We start from the raw sequence: 18,141 nt of genomic DNA on the forward strand, positions 1-18,141 counted from the left end.
CTGATTGTGTGGTAGGTAGAAGTGAGCTGGGGTGGACGAGGATTTGGGAGCGTGAAGGAAAGAATGTTGCGGTCAGAGTGGAAGCGGTGAGTTATTTAGGTAGATTGAACAGAGCCGGACAAAGACCATGTCAAGGGTGTTACAGTGTGTGTGTTTCAGAGGTTGAAAGCTGTGAGAGACCAAGAGAAGTGGTTAGTGATTGAAGAAATACATTCTTTGTTCTCCTGCATAAGAGCCTGGTACTGGTTCCTGACCAGTATTGGTGCTGACCACCTCCCGATCCTCCTGCTTCTCTGGGTCACATGCTTCCATTCCTGTTTCTTTAGGTGCACTTCGAATGTCTGCTCTCTCTGTAACATGGAGATAATTCTGCTAAGAACACTTCACCTTCCTTATTTTCAATGTGGCTAACCTCTCTTCTAGATTTTGCAACTTTTCCTCCAACAGGGACACAAGCTTGTATTTCTGGCATGTAAAGTTTGGTTATCCACTGTGAACATGTAGCACAAAATGCAGCTCACCAAATGGCTCCTGGCCTCTTCCATATTGTTATTGCTAAAGAGATATCAAAGTGGTGAAAAATGTGCCAAAATTTGCACGCCTACGTTTACCGATTTCCTCCTTTCAGCTGCAACGGCCAAAATCCAGTGTTCTTTGAGCTCGCGGAGACGCTTCACTTTTCCCAGAAGGCAATGGGAATATGCAAAATCTCTCCTCAGGACTCTTCCCCTGGTTTTTCAACTGTCGCTGGTGCGGTCAGTCATTACGGAGAGAAAGAGGCTGCGCGAGGCGTCCCGGAGCGTCAGAGTAAAGGACACATACAAGTTACTGGTCATTCAACACTTTATTTCCATAAAAAATAAAACAGCAACGATGAACATTATGAACTAAACGTTGTCACTAAACAAAGACATTTCAGCATTTCTTGACAATAACAAGCTAAACTAAACCATTGTAACGCGGCAGCGGCATCAGTCGTGCACGAAGCGCAGAGGTTGGGCATTGAGGCCGGAGTCGTGCAGGAATGGGGACAGGTACGGATACAGTTTCTCTGTGAATGTGGCTCTGAACGTGTAGATGGCAGTCATGTCGTCGGCGTTGTAGAAGGAGATCTGACCGCCCTCGTAATCTATGTACACTCCGATCCTCTTGGGCTTGGCGCTCAGGATCAGGGTCCTGGAGGGAGACTCCAGAGCCTTGTAGGCATTGCCATTCCTCAGCCAGATGGCCCAGTAGCCGTTCTTGGGGTTCAGCTTGATCTTCCCCTTGCGGTTGCTGGACTCGCTGGCCATGCCCACATCCCAGGCGGTCTTGTCTCCCACTTCCACCTCCCAGTAATGGCGTCCGGAATCAAAGCCCTGAGAGCCCAGGACCAGGATGCACTGGCTGAAGCGTTTGGGGTTATCAGCGAGCGTGAGCTTGTTGTCTCCGTACTTCACGCTGGTCATGTTTTCGGACAGCACGAGGTTGGGGTGCGCAGTGGATGGGTCCAGCAGCATCGGAGTCAGCTCTGAAGGGAAGGAGGAGACAAAAAAAAAAAAAAAAAGGTCATGGACTTTGATTCTTTATTCCAGCTCACAATCTGATACAAATATTGCCCTCTGTTATCAGCCATTTATTTCTCCATGAGTAATGAGCAGAGACCTCAGCTATCCACGTGATCGCTATGCACAAGTACAAACGGCATGGTCTGCACAGGACACGTAACCTTGTGCTGTATGCCACTTGACATGACGGTTTACCCCACCAGTCCTTGGGGCCTTGATGAGAACAAACAAAGTGGAAACATTTCACACCTTCTGACTCTTTGGAAGAAAGATGCCAATTACAGCCTGACACTATCTATGAGAAAGATCACACAAATAGTGTTCAGAGGAAAATAATGTATTCATGGGTAGAGTCGCCATGATCCAGTCACAAACCAAGAATGAGAATATTAACGAGAGGCTGGTCTAGAAACCGGATCCCTGAGAAAATTTATAAATTAGGCCTTTACACATAGAAAGCTGTTCACAGTGAGGGGCAGCCTAGCTGATATGTTCCATTCCATATTTCTCCCTCAGGGACAGAATAACAGAATGCAAAGTTCGATATTTCTGTAAGTTTCTCCCTTTTATCACTGTTTTGCATAGTTGCATGTCACTTTATTTCCATATTTTATACCCTTTTATTGTAAGCACTGTACCTTTTCTATCAAAGCTTAAAACTTTTAATAAGTCTGAACCTTGTTGTTCTAAAGAATCCATAGCCTTAGAGTGTGCGATCCTGGTGATTGGCACATAGTAGTAGCAATATTTCCGGGACTCATCGCCCGTGTATTCGGTGAGTGGTGGCAGCGTGTATGAAGCATGGTGTGTGTTCTGTGTCGGGGTGTGATTTATGCTCCTATTGCAGCATAGAACAGAGGTTGAATGCTGGACTGAGAGGAGACAGATTAACCCTTGCAGGCGCAACCCCAAGTCACGTGCTGAGAAGTGGGTACGTGAAAAATTGGTGGCAGCACTGGGATATACAAATATATTCCCCCTTGTAATTCATGACAGCAGGTCCTTACGGAGCTCTGTACTTACTCGGTACAATGAAGGATCTCATCTGCTTCCACACCGTATACTGGAGGGGTCCTCTGAACGTCCCTTGGCACAGATCCTTGGACAGCAGGCTGTTCCCAGAAGACATCACCTCTTTCTGCTGTGTCTGACACCTGCGGAGACAAGAGCATGAATCTCACTCACCATCCCGCGGCCGGCACCACCGTACCCATCAACAGCCTAAAGCTGCAGCAGAAACTTACTTCTCAATGAAAGACTTGATGTCCTGTATGAAAGATGATTAAGAAAATGATTAATCCGAGGAAAGCAAAGGGGAGCCTGGACATAAAAGATCACCAGACATCGGCACTTACCGTCAGGAAAGAGATGGAGTCTGTGTCGTTCACCCGCTCGTTGGCCATGGTGATGGTCTGCTTAATGTTGTCCTGGTTCTCCTGCATCTTCACCATGTTGGTCTCCATCTCCTTCAGTAGGTTGTCGCCTTGGTCCTGCAGCTGCTCCAGAAGTTTCTCCTCTTGCTCCTTCAGGAAAGTGTGCAAGTTCTTGAATTCATCCAGGATATGCTGCCTGAACTCGGAAATATTGGTCTGCGGGGAAAAAGACAGAAAATGTCGTATGAGATGAAGGGTGGTTGGACGGCAAGTCTCCGGATCACAGGAGTATCTCTCTCACCTTGTGCTGCTCCACCTTCTCCTGCTGCTGGTCAGTCAGCTGCTCAGTCACCTTCAGGGCTTCTTCTAATGGGGCAACGATAGCAGACAGCTCTGACTGCGGGTGACGGAATGGTGGTGATTAGGTAAATGTACAATCTGCAGCCATGAGATCTGAGGAGGGCTTCCTCACCACTTACCCGGTACACCCCGACGGCATCCAGGATGGGCAGGAAGTTGTGACTGGCATGTTTGAGCGAGTCGCGGCAGATGACGCAGCTCAGTGTGCCGTCGTCCTTACAGTACAGCTTCAGCCGCTCGTCGTGCTCAGGGCAGTTCTCTGCCAGTTTCGGCTTTGCAGGGGTCAGGGCGGTGGAGCTGCTACCCACTGTCTTCTTCACCAGGTTGGCCAGGGCTCGGTTGGTGGTGTACCTCTTGTCAGTAATGACTTCCTTACAGTCTGGGCAGGTGAAGGAGTCCTGCCCGTCCCAGGACTTGTCAATGCAGTTCCTGCAGAAGTTATGGCCACACTCCACCATGACAGGATCCTTAAAGAGCTCGCTGCACAGGAGGCAGGTCAGTTCTTCAGCAAAGTCCCCGGACGCCATCACCGAACTGTTTTCAGCGTTATCCACTTTCACTTTCTAGAAAAACATACAACATGTGAGGGGACAATTCATGAATGAGAGACGGGGATAATGTGCGTCCTCCGTAGAACAGTCTCTGCAATAACCTGCAGGACTGTCCACCCAGACATGCACTGCTCACACAGAGGACGGTAACACATAGTGACTCCATCTTAACCGGCCGCCCCCGACCGACCCTGCGAGACTACTGCAAAATAGAAAGAAATGTTTATTGGAAGCAGAAAATAGGCATTCAGGGGAAGCCGGGTACGAGGTGCAGGCTGGACGGGCGACACCTGGAATTTGCAGGAAATAAAAGACAAATAAAACAAAATGGAACAGAAGTTATACACAGTATTATGAGGGTCAGACATCCACAGCAATATTCAAGAACCCCCCAGCACCCGATTAAGGATGGACATACACATTACATGGCTGCCAAACGCTTGATCACCTCTCCCATACACGGGGCGCTCGCTCCTGTGTGCTCTATAAGCTAGCTGCCATCTAAGACATCAGCTGGCAGATTATCTTTGAGAGAACAATGCGATTGGCAGTCTGAAATTGCCAAGAGTGATCGACATCTCTCCTATCAGTTGGCCGGTGACTTCATACACAGAGTGAGCCAACACCAGCGGGTTCAGCCATTTTTAGTCTATGGGACCCTTACAGTGACCTCAGCTCGGTCACATGTGGATGTTGCTGGAGATCAGAGATTACCGAATTGTCCGGCAATCGCTCATCTCCACTAAGATAACAAATCAAAACAGAAAAATAAAAATTTCTTCAGTAGTATTAAGTCACCTAAGGGTGCATCACAGAAATCAATGACAACCACACAGACCCTGGCTGCTGCCAAAGTGAGTAGATCACTACAGCAGGTAACAGATCGGAGATGCCAAGTCTCACCCCACAGAATATGGCCGTTGGCTTTTTCGGACACTGCTTTGATAATCGTGCCGCCTCTACCGGTTAGCACAATATATAAAATGAGCATTTCAAGGGCGAGGAGTATGGAGACCCCTGGCATGATGTGACCCCCACAGACAGCACCGCGCACCCTTTGTACATGTCTAGAGCTGGTGCCGTGAGCAGAGGAGGCAGCACAGTCATCGGTAGCCCCTAGGATATGAGGAAGATTCAATTTTGGGTGAAAATGACCATTAAGGAATTTGCACTTAAATACATAAAATAAACGAGGTCTAATGGCAGAAATCATCCGATGGCAATACAGGAGTTTCCTCAGATCTTAGGTGAGGCTGGGCAGCCTGGCGGGCACAATAAGGGCATCATTGCCCCGACCTCCCGGCATGGCACCACACAAAGGTCATAAGTGAAGGCGAATGGAACACTACAGAAAGTCGTTGCAGCATACCGCGGCATCACTAATGCACCGGCCATGGAGTCCCCGAGTATATAGCGCGGCACACACAGGATGAAGGCAAACATTGAGGCATCCTCATGCTCCGACGTAGGGAGAGCATGGAGAGGATTGGAAGACACTATATACCTTGCAATGAATGATTGTTCACAGATTGAAAGTCTGCGGAGTCCGCGACCAGAGAATTAAGAGTAGATTTGATTAAAAAAAGAAAAGAAAAGCACACCCCTTGTACCTGCGTGACACCAGAGGTTTTTTCTTTGAATAATCTATGTCAACATTTGCTTTCAGGCTTCGACACTGCAGAATGGCGTCATTACCAGTATCATTCTATTACTATGTTGAATTTGCTGTGTACAAATGTAGAAGAGCTGAGATCGTCATTCGGTGCCGCTACAGTAGACCTGTGTGTGATGTCACAACGGCCGCAGAACAGCCCGATACATCATAGCACAGAGCCAATATAGTGAAGAAGCCGCGCACCGTGAGACGCCAGCCCTGCTACATCTATATTACCAGGCCGGCATTGCAGAAATGTGCCAGGTTTATCCAGTCGCCTCTGCACGGTCCAGGCTGTTTGGGACAGACGAGCATGATAGGAAACCACACCTTGGTTCAGGAGCTGCAGCATAGTCTGGTATCACGCTCAGACATGGGGAGAATTAATCCCGGAGAATAAATCCCGGAGGGATTTAACTCTCATGCATGGCTCATTGCCTAGGTTACTGGCCACCCTGCAGTTACTTAGTCAAGGAGCGTGTGCTTGCACGCAGGTTTTGTCTAACCTGCCCGCACCACACTTCTGTGCGGCATCCACATTCACCAATGGCGCCTTTGCTGGAAGCCTGGGGAAGCACACGGTTCAGGTCTATGACGCAAACTGTCAATCGGAAGCACCCCCCCCCCGGCAAAGCAGGATGCCAAGAAGGGTGTGCTCCGGAAAAAAAGATGATGGGATGCCCCCTACTGTACATGCAGATCAAATATACGAGCACCGCAGACCTGGCTGCCAAAATTCACAGAGTGAGGGGGCAGGCGGCCATGGCCGGAGGATGGTGACTCGTAGTGAGAAAAAAAAATATACAAAAAAGTGCCCCGAGTATGAATATATCACAATCACATGATGGCTATAAAAGTTATAAAACAAAAATTAAGTTACGACACCTATGAGGACGACTCCCATCCAGTCGCGGTGGTACCGCGGGCACAACCCATGTTATCAGGGGTGCAGGCAAAAAGTGCCAGGGAAAAATCCGACTGCACCCCCTTCACATTATGATCGTGGGGGTCCTTGCAGATTGGCACAATACATTGCCTTAAAAAAAAAAAAGTCTGCACATAAATGTGTAAAATCCCACCCTGGCTTAACCCCCGAGCAGCCATTTACATGGACTGAGTACAATCGGCGTCTATTCGGATACGTGCGATAACAGCAGAGGATGTAACCAGTTTATTGGTAGAGACGTGACGCAGAGGCGTGATTACAGAGCGTCCCATTGGCGTGGCGAACGCTGCAGTGGAGCAGGACTGACACATTTGGGGCTTGCGTTACCTTCGCTTCAGGTTCCTCGTCCTCGTTCTTCCGTTTCTGGGGTGTCTTTCCGTTCTCCGTGATGTCTGAGCCGGTGCCATTGGCCACTTCAGCCTCCTCCTTTACTGGCTTGGGAATCACCAACCGAGTTTTGTCAACCCACTCGTTTTGTCGTCGATTCACTGCGAAAGGGGAAAACCGAACTTACAACATAATTTCATACTATGACTGTGGGTGTCTGACCAGCCTGAACTTACCATTCGGAGCTTGTGACTGTCGCCATCACGGGCATTTTGTAGCACGATTGCCCCTTGGAAGCTGCAACAACTGCAAATATTCGGACAACTCAACCATCGAGAAAAAAACTCATGGTAGAAGGATCTTCTGGAAATGTCCGAGAGTACATGCAACTCGTCAAGGGTACGACTGAGCACAAGAAACAATGTGCCCGAAACCGAGACTTCAGAGCTGGATACTCAGAGGGGGAAGAAATAATGGCAACAGGAGCAAGCACCCATCATCTCAGGGTGTAGACAGCCGTGATTATAAGGCTGTGGGATTGAGGGGCTTGTAGCCTGTCCTGTAGCCCACTGATGGGAAAGGCAGCACAGGGCATCCACTCTATACGACTGGATACTGCAATCCTCCAATGCCAAAATAAAGAGGAAAAAAGTGGTCGATTTTGGCAGAATAAAGAATCAGTAATTAGCTTGGGGTCCTGTACTACAGAAGACACAGGAATGTCCATAAGGTCAGAGGCAGAGATGAAGCTTTGGGCCTCAGTTATCAGAGCGTACAACTTTCTGCCGGACACTCGGGTGTGAAGGATCGTGTTTGGTCATGGACGACCGTTTGTGACTCCTCTTTCCATGGAAACGCTAACCGATAAAGCCGCCAGAAGCGAGAGACATCAAGAGATAATGGAAAGAACGAGCCACACGGTATGACACAAGCGGGGCAAGTGCAGCCCCGTGCCCAGTGGACTCCTCACAGAGGTTGCACTGGGTCTGGAGAGAAGGAGGAACAAGAGCGGCTCAAGAGGCCACTGAAGTTACTCGTGTTGAGGAAACCATCCACAAGCAGGACACTGATGAGACTCTCCGGAGCAAGGCATTGCACATCCAGGAATACGGCGCCTTACAAGGAACGGAGGCGTTATCTGCATTCTCACCCACCTCCCCCCTTTATTATAGACGGCGAGCCCCGAGGATTACTTACGACCAGCGTAATGCACGTAGAACTCCTCCCGGCCCGCCTGCTTGTTCATTCGGGTCTTCACGATTTCTGCGTCATCTGGTAGAAAATAAAAAAAACAAAGCAAAAGACTCAAGAATCTGCCAAATACAGGCCGCCACATGAGAGGTCAGCTCTACTAGAGATCAGGGTGTATGGTCCATCTACTGTGATGATGGAAGAAGCCTTAGGGCCCATCACACATGGTAGAAGCCGTCCTATGTCTAGGTGTACACAGGGGATATAAAGGCCATACACCCATTATAATGCCAGGTAAAAAGAATCCCACCAACAATCAATTCAGAACTTTCCCACCTTTAAAGGAAATCTGTCACCCCATTTTTCGAGTATAAGCTGCTGACACCACCATCAGGGGCTTAACTACAGCATTCTGTAATGCTGTAGATAAGCCCCCGATGTAACCTCAAAGATAACAAAAATGAGTTATATTATACTCACACAGGGGCAGTCCGGTCCGATCCGGCGCCTCCCATCTTCTTACGGTGATGTCCTCTTCTTTGCTGCCTGTCGTAGCTCCCGCGCAGAACACTGGAGCAGAGTCCTGCAGTGCGCAGGCGCCGGGAGAGGTCCGGCACCTGCGCAATGCAGTATTCTGCTCTGCCCTCAACAGGGCAGTACTTCTGCGCAGGAGCCACGACAGGCAGCAAAGAAGACGTCACCATTAGAAGATGGAAGACACCCATCGGACCAACACTGGACCCGGACCGCCCCCCGGGTGAGTATAATATAACTCATTTTTCTTATCTTTCAGGTTACATCGCAGGCTTATCTAAAACTAAAAGAGCCACCTTCAGAAGCACTAAGGCTGCATTCTGTGAAGGTGGCTCTTCTGTTTCTGACCTCATTAACAACAAAATAGACTTTTATAAATCGTTCCTCATACCTGCATTCCGACACAGAGGTATGGTGTGTCCCTCCTACCAGCTGTCAATCAACCCACCCCTCTACAGTGTCCCTGCACCGCCTCCTTTTGTATTTGCCGCCGTTACATGTTGGGCGCCTGCGCTGTGACAACAGTTCTCGGGCACTCAAAGTGCTCACTGCCCGGGAACTGCCATCAGCCTATCACGCCTGCATGTTTCTGCGTCCCCAAATCCCGCCCCGCAGTGAGTTATGAAGTATTCACATTGCGGGGCTGGGGCCTCCGCAACAGTTCCGGGGCAGCGCGCACTACGCAAGCCCGAGAACTGTTGTCACAGCGCAGGGGCCCGACAACATGTAACGGCAAATACAAAAGGAGGCGGTGCAGGGTCGCTGTAGAGGGGGGCTGATGGACAGCTGGGAGGCGGCGACACTCCATACCTGTGTGACAGAATGAAGGTATCAGGAACGATTTATAAAAGTCTATATTTTAGCTTAATGGGGGTCAGAAACAGCAAAGCCACCTTCACAGAATGCAGCCCTAGTGCTGCTGAAGGTGGCTCTTTTAGTTAAAATCGCCCGGGGGGGTGACAGGTTCCCTTTTGAATCCTAGGCCCCCTCCTTTAATTTATGCATAGTAGATAGGGGGATACATGGTATAAAGGGGTTGGGCCTATCACTCACAATAGGAGCCGTCCTGTAAATATAGTATATAGGGAGGTGCGCAGTACAGTGGGGAAAAAAAGTATTTAGTCAGTCAGCAATAGTGCAAGTTCCACCACTTAAAAAGATGAGAGGCGTCTGTAATTTACATCATAGGTAGACCTCAAATATGGGAGACAAACTGAGAAAAAAAAATCCAGAAAATCACATTGTCTGTTTTTTTTTCATTTTATTCGCATATTATGGTGGAAAATAAGTATTTGGTCAGAAACAAAATTTCATCTCAATACTTTGTGATATATCCTTTGTTGGCAATGACAGAGGTCAAACGTTTTCTGCACAAGGTTGCCACACACTGTTGTTGGTATGTTGGCCCATTCCTCCATGCAGATCTCCTCTAGAGCAGTGATGTTTTTGGCTTTTCGCTTGGCAACACGGACTTTCAACTCCCTCCAAAGGTTTTCTATAGGGTTGAGATCTGGAGACTGGCTAGGCCACTCCAGGACCTTGGAATGCTTCTTGCGAAGCCACTCCTTCGTTGCCCTGGCGGTGTGCTTTGGATCATTGTCATGTTGAAAGACCCAGCCACGTTTCATCTTCAATGCCCTTGCTGATGGAAGGAGGTTTGCACTCAAAATTTCACGATACATGGCCCCATTCATTCTTTCATGTACCCGGATCAGTCGTCCTGGCCCCTTTGCAGAGAAACAGCCCCAAAGCATGATGTTTCCACCACCATGCTTTACAGTAGGTATGGTGTTTGATGGATGCAACTCAGTATTCTTTTTCCTCCAAACACGACAAGTTGTGTTTCTACCAAACAGTTCCAGTTTGGCTTCATCAGACCATAGGACTTTCTCCCAAAACTCCTCTGGATCATCCAAATGCTCTCTAGCAAACTTCAGACGGGCCCGGACATGTACAGGCTTAAGCAGTGGGACACGTCTGGCACTGCAGGATCTGAGTCCATGGTGGCGTAGTGTGTTACTTATGGTAGGCCTTGTTACATTGGTCCCAGCTCTCTGCAGTTCATTCACTAGGTCCCCCTGCGTGGTTCTGGGATTTTTGCTCACCGTTCTTGTGATCATTTTGACCCCACGGGGTGGGATTTTGCGTGGAGCACCAGATCGAGGGAGATTATCAGTGGTCTTGTATGTCTTCCATTTTCTAATTATTGCTCCCACAGTTGATTTCTTCACTCCAAGCTGGTTGGCTATTGCAGATTCAGTCTTCCCAGCCTGGTGCAGGGCTACAATTTTGTTTCTGGTGTCCTTTGACAGCTCTTTGGTCTTCACCATAGTGGAGTTTGGAGTCAGACTGTTTGAGGGTGTGCACAGGTGTCTTTTTATACTGATAACAAGTTTAAGCAGGTGCCATTACTACAGGTAATGAGTGGAGGAAAGAGGAGACTCTTAAAGAAGAAGTTACAGGTCTGTGAGAGCCAGAAATCTTGATTGCTTGTTTCTGACCAAATACTTATTTTCCACCATAATATGCAAATAAAATGAAAAAAAAACAGACAATGTGATTTTCTGGATTTTTTTTTCTCAGTTTGTCTCCCATAGTTGAGGTCTACCTATGATGTAAATTACAGACGCCTCTCATCTTTTTAAGTGGTGGAACTTGCACTATTGCTGACTGACCAAATACTTTTTTTCCCCACTGTATATAGGGGTCGGGCCTATCACTCACGGTAGGAGCCATGCTGTATATCTAATATATAAAGCTCAACGTGTGTATGTATGTATGTCCGGGATTGGCATCAGCACCGTCGCAGCTACAGCCACAAAATTTGGTACAGTCACACGTCTGGACCCCGAGACCGTCCTAGGCTATGTTGTGAGGCGAAATTTTAACCCCGCGGGTTCCAATTCACCAATTTTGCCCCTGTCTACATACTTGGGGAAAATGTGTGCATGTCAAGCCCCGCCCCTCATTATGATGTCATAATGGTTGACCATGGGATGGAGGATATGTATGATGGGTATACGGGCACGGGACTATGGGATGGAGGATATGTATGACGGGTATACGGGCACGGGACTATGGGATGGAGGATATGTATGACGGGTATACGGGCACTGGACTATGGGATGGAGGATATGTATGACGGGTATACGGGCACTGGACTATGGGATGGAGGATATGTATGACGGGTATACGGGCACGGGACTATGGGATGGAGGATATGTATGACGGGTATATGGGCACAGGACTATGGGATGGAGGATATGTATGATGGGTATATGGGCACGGGACTATGGGATGGAGGATGTGTGATGGGTATATGGGCATGGGACTATGGGATGGAGGATAATTATAATTTGCTATAACTAACCACAGTTAGTTACTATGCCCGGGCAGCGTCCTGTATATACAGTATATAGGGGGATACGCGGTATAGAGGGAGATATATCACTCACGGTAGGAGCCATCCTGTATATACAGTATATAGGGGGATACACGGTATAGAGGGGGATATATCACTCACGGTAGGAGCCGTCCTGTATATACAGTATATAAGGGGATACGCGGTATAGAGGGGGAAATATCACTCACGGTAGGAGCTGTCCGGCATATACAGTATATAGGGGGATATATCACAGTAGGAGCCGTCCTGTATATACTGTATATAGGGTGATACACGGTATAGAGGGGGATATATCACTCACGGTAGGAGCCGTCCTGTATATACAGTATATAGGGGGATACGCGGTATAGAGGGGGAAATATCACTCACGGTAGGAGCTGTCCGGCATATACAGTATATAGGGGGATATATCACTCACAGTAGGAGCCGTCCTGTATATACAGTATATAGGGGGATACACGGTATAGAGGGGGATATATAACTCACGGTAGGAGCCGTCCTGTATATACAGTATATAGGGGGATACGCGGTATACAGGGGGATATATAACTCACGGTAGGAGCCGTCCTGTATATAAAGTATATAGGGGGATATGCGGTAGAGGGGGATATATCACTCACGGTAGGAGCCGTCCTGTATATACAGTATATAGGGGGATACGTGGTATAGAGGGGGATACATCACTCACGGTAGGAGCCGTCCTGTATGTACAGTATATAGGGGGATACGCGGTATAGAGGGGGATATATCACTCACGGTAGGAGCCGTCCTGTATATACAGTATATAGGGGGATACGCGGTATACAGGGGGATATATCACTCACGGTAGGAGCCATCCTGTATATACAGTATATGGGGGGATACGCGGTATAGAGGGGTATATATCACTCACGGTAGGAGCCGTCCTGTATATACAGTATATAGGGGGATACGGGGTATACAGGGGGATATATCACTCACGGTAGGAGCCGTCCTGTATATACAGTATATAGGGGGATACGCGGTATACAGGGGGATATATCACTCACGGTAGGAGCCGTCCTGTATATACAGTATATAGGGGGATACGCGGTATACAGGGGGATATATCACTCTCGGTAGGAGCCGTCCTGTATATACAGTATATAGGGGGATACGCGGTATATATCACTCACGGTAGGAGCCGTCCTGTATGTACAGTATATAGGGGGATACGCGGTATAGAGGGGTATATATCACTCACGGTAGGAGCCGTCCTGTATATACAGTATATAGGGGGATACGCGGTATACAGGGGGATATATCACTCACGGTAGGAGCCGTCCTGTACATACAGTATATAGGGGGATACGCGGTATAGAGGGGGATATATCACTCACGGTAGGAGCCGTCCTGTATATACAGTATATAGGGGATACGCGGTATACAGGGGGATATATCACTCAAGGTAGGAGCCGTCCTGTATATACAGTATATAGGGGGATACACGGTATAGAGGGGGATATATCACTCACGGTAGGAGCCGTCCTGTATATACAGTATATAGGGGGATACGCGGTATAGGGGGGATATATCACTCACGGTAGGAGCCGTCCTGTACATACAGTATATAGGGGGATACGCGGTATACAGGGGGATATATCACTCACGGTAGGAGACGTTCTGTATATACAGTATATAGGGGGATACGCGGTATACAGGGGGATATATCACTCACGGTAGGAGCCGTCCTGTATATACAGTATATAGGGGGATACGCGGTATACAGGGGGATATATCACTCACGGTAGGAGCCGTCCTGTATATACAGTATATAGGGGGATACGCGGTATACAGGGGGATATATCACTCACGGTAGGAGCCGTCCTGTATATACAGTATATAGGGGGATACGCGGTATACAGGGGGATATATCACTCACGGTAGGAGCCGTCCTGTATATACAGTATATAGGGGGATACGCGGTATAGAGGGGGATATAACACTCACGGTAGGAGCCGTCCTGTATATACAGTATATAGGGGGATACGCGGTATACAGGGGGATATAACACTCACGGTAGGAGCCGTCCTGTATATACAGTATATAGGGGGATACGCGGTATAGAGGGGGATATAACACTCACGGTAGGAGCCGTCCTGTATATACAGTATATAGGGGGATACGCGGTATACAGGGGGATATAACACTCACGGTAGGAGCCGTCCTGTATATACAGTATATAGGGGGATACGCGGTATAGAGGAGATATATCACTCACGGTAGGAGCCGTCCTGTATATACAGTATATAGGGGGATACGCGGTATACAGGGGGATATATCACTCACGGTAGGAGCCGTCCTGTATATACAGTATATAGGGGGATACGCGGTATAGAGGGGGATATATCACTCACGGTAGGAGCCGTCCTGTATATACAGTATATAGGGGGATACGCGGTATAGAGGGGATATATCACTCACGGTAGGAGCCGTCCTGTATATACAGTAAATAGGGGGATACGCGGTATACAGGGGGATATATCACTCACGGTAGGAGCCGTCCTGTACATACAGTATATAGGGGGATACGCGGTATAGAGGGGGATATATCACTCACGGTAGGAGCCGTCCTGTACATACAGTATATAGGGGGATACGCGGTATACAGGGGGATATATCACTCACGGTAGGAGCCGTTCTGTATATACAGTATATAGGGGGATACGCGGTATACAGGGGGATATATCACTCACGGTAGGAGCCGTCCTGTATATACAGTATATAGGGGGATACGCGGTATACAGGGGGATATATCACTCACGGTAGGAGCCGTCCTGTATATACAGTATATAGGGGGATACGCGGTATACAGGGGGATATATCACTCACGGTAGGAGCCGTCCTGTATATACAGTATATAGGGGGATGCGCGGTATACAGGGGGATATATCACTCACGGTAGGAGCCGTCCTGTATATACAGTATATAGGGGGATACGCGGTATACAGGGGGATATATCACTCACGGTAGGAGCCGTCCTGTATATACAGTATATAGGGGGATACGCGGTATACAGGGGGATATATCACTCACGGTAGGAGCCGTCCTGTATATACAGTATATAGGGGGATACGCGGTATAGAGGGGGATATATCACTCACGGTAGGAGCCGTCCTGTATATACAGTATATAGGGGGATACGCGGTATACAGGGGGATATATCACTTACGGTAGGAGCCGTCCTGTATATACAGTATATAGGGGGATACGTGGTATACAGGGGGATATATCACTCACGGTAGGAGCCGTCCTGTATATACAGTATATAGGGGGATACGCGGTATACAGGGGGATATATCACTCACGGTAGGAGCCGTCCTGTATATACAGTATATAGGGGGATACGCGGTATACAGGGGGATATATCACTTACGGTAGGAGCCGTCCTGTATATACAGTATATAGGGGGATACGCGGTATAGAGGGGGATATATCACTCACGGTAGGAGCCGTCCTGTATATACAGTATATAGGGGGATACGCGGTATACAGGGGGATATATCACTTACGGTAGGAGCCGTCCTGTATATACAGTACATAGGGGGATGCGCGGTATACAGGGGGATATATCACTCACGGTAGGAGCCGTCCTGTATATACAGTATATAGGGGGATACGCGGTATACAGGGGGATATATCACTCACGGTAGGAGCCGTCCTGTATATACAGTATATAGGGGGATACGCGGTATAGAGGGGGATATATCACTCACGGTAGGAGCCGTCCTGTATATACAGTATATAGGGGGATACGCGGTATAGAGGGGGATATATCACTCACGGTAGGAGCCGTCCTGTATATACAGTATATAGGGGGATACGCGGTATAGAGGGGGATATATCACTCACGGTAGGAGCCGTCCTGTATATACAGTATATAGGGGGATACGCGGTATAGAGGGGGATATATCACTCACGGTAGGAGCCGTCCTGTATATACAGTATATAGGGGGATACGCGGTATAGAGGGGGATATATCACTCACGGTAGGAGCCGTCCTGTATATACAGTATATAGGGGGATACGCGGTATACAGGGGATATCACTCACGGTAGGAGCCGTCCTGTATATACAGTATATAGGGGGATACGCGGTATAGAGGGGGATATATCACTCACGGTAGGAGCCGTCCTGTATATACAGTATATAGGGGGATACGCGGTATACAGGGGGATATATCACTCACGGTAGGAGCCGTCCTGTATATACAGTATATAGGGGGATACGCGGTATACAGGGGGATATATCACTCACGGTAGGAGCCGTCCTGTATATACAGTATATAGGGGGATACGCGGTATAGAGGGGGATATATCACTCACGGTAGGAGCCGTCCTGTATATACAGTATATAGGGGTATACGCGGTATACAGGGGGATATATCACTCACGGTAGGAGCCGTCCTGTATATACAGTATATAGGGGGATACGCGGTATAGAGGGGGATATATCACTCACGGTAGGAGCCGTCCTGTATACACAGTATATAGGGGGATACGCGGTATACAGGGGGATATATCACTCACGGTAGGAGCCGTCCTGTATATACAGTATATAGGGGGATATATCACTCACGGTAGGAGCCGTCCTGTATATACAGTATATAGGGGGATACGCGGTATACAGGGGGATATATCACTCACGGTAGGAGCCGTCCTGTATATACAGTATATAGGGGGATACGCGGTATACAGGGGGATATATCACTCACGGTAGGAGCCGTCCTGTATATACAGTATATAGGGGGATACGCGGTATACAGGGGGATATATCACTCACGGTAGGAGCCGTCCTGTCTAAACAGTATATAGGGGGATACGCGGTATACAGTGGGATATATCACTCACGGTAGGAGCCGTCCTGTATATACAGTATATAGGGGGATACGCGGTATACAGGGGGATATATCACTCACGGTAGGAGCCGTCCTGTATATACAGTATATAGGGGGATACACGGTATAGAGGGGGATATATCACTCACGGTAGGAGCCGTCCTGTCTAAACAGTATATAGGGGGATACGCGGTATACAGGGGGATATATCACTCACGGTAGGAGCCGTCCTGTATATACAGTATATAGGAGGATACGCGGTATACAGGGGGATATATCACTCACGGTAGGAGCCGTCCTGTCTAAACAGTATATAGGGGGATACGCGGTATAGAGGGGGATATATCACTCACGGTAGGAGCCGTCCTGTATATACAGTATATAGGGGGATACGCGGTATACAGGGGGATATATCACTCACGGTAGGAGCCGTCCTGTATATACAGTATATAGGGGGATACGCGGTATAGAGGGGGATATATCACTCACGGTAGGAGCCGTCCTGTATATACAGTATATAGGGGGATACGCGGTATACAGGGGGATATATCACTCACGGTAGGAGCCGTCCTGTATATACAGTATATAGGGGGATACGCGGTATACAGGGGGATATATCACTCACGGTAGGAGCCGTCCTGTATATACAGTATATAGGGGGATACGCGGTATAGAGGGGGATATATCACTCACGGTAGGAGCCGTCCTGTATATACAGTATATAGGGGGATACGCGGTATACAGGGGGATATATCACTCACGGTAGGAGCCGTCCTGTATATACAGTATATAGGGGGATACGTGGTATAGAGGGGGATATATCACTCACGGTAGGAGCCGTCCTGTATATACAGTATATAGGGGGATACGCGGTATAGAGGGGGATATATCACTCACGGTAGGAGCCGTCCTGTATATACAGTATATAGGGGGATACGCGGTATACAGGGGGATATATCACTCACGGTAGGAGCCGTCCTGTATATACAGTATATAGGAGGATACGCGGTATACAGGGGGATATATCACTCACGGTAGGAGCCGTCCTGCCTCTTGCACGAGTACGTGGCTCCGATCTGCACGATCACATCTTCCTCCTCGTCCCCGTCGTCTCCATCACCGGCCTCGTCGTTGTCCTCGTCCTCCTCGTCCATGGCCTCCTCGTTTTCCGCCTCGTCCCCGGCCAGGACGTCTTTCTTCTCCAGGTCTGAGATATCGGGTTGTGCTGTGGAGGCCATGGCTGCGGTACCGGAGAGCGGGGGGCCTGGATACTTTCACCTCACACACAGGAGCTGCGTGCGTACTCGAAGGAGAGCGAGAAGCAAATGGCGCCTGAGAGAGTCGGCACCAGCAATGTGAGACGACTCCTAGACGAGCTGCGCATGCGCTGCTGCCACACA

At 48.6% G+C, this 18,141-nt stretch overlaps 1 protein-coding gene across 1 annotated transcript; it reads right to left on the minus strand.

Annotated features, from left to right (window-relative positions):
* Positions 1–829: 829 nt before the first annotated feature.
* Positions 830–18,103, minus strand: LOC141050813 (nuclear factor 7, brain-like). Its single transcript, XM_073547481.1, has 9 exons — positions 17,775–18,103; positions 7,956–8,030; positions 6,759–6,919; positions 3,400–3,843; positions 3,222–3,317; positions 2,903–3,136; positions 2,792–2,814; positions 2,571–2,701; positions 830–1,510 (listed from the first exon to the last, which is right to left on the minus strand). The coding sequence occupies exons 1-9, from the start codon at positions 17,977–17,979 to the stop codon at positions 972–974; spliced, it is 1,908 nt and encodes a 635-aa protein (XP_073403582.1). The 5' UTR covers positions 17,980–18,103; the 3' UTR covers positions 830–971.
* Between the last annotated feature and the right edge of the window lie 38 nt (positions 18,104–18,141).

Source organism: Dendrobates tinctorius, unplaced genomic scaffold, assembly GCF_039654945.1.
Source record: "Dendrobates tinctorius isolate UK_male_01 unplaced genomic scaffold, ASM3965494v1 ptg000152l, whole genome shotgun sequence".
NCBI lineage: Eukaryota > Metazoa > Chordata > Amphibia > Anura > Dendrobatidae > Dendrobates > Dendrobates tinctorius.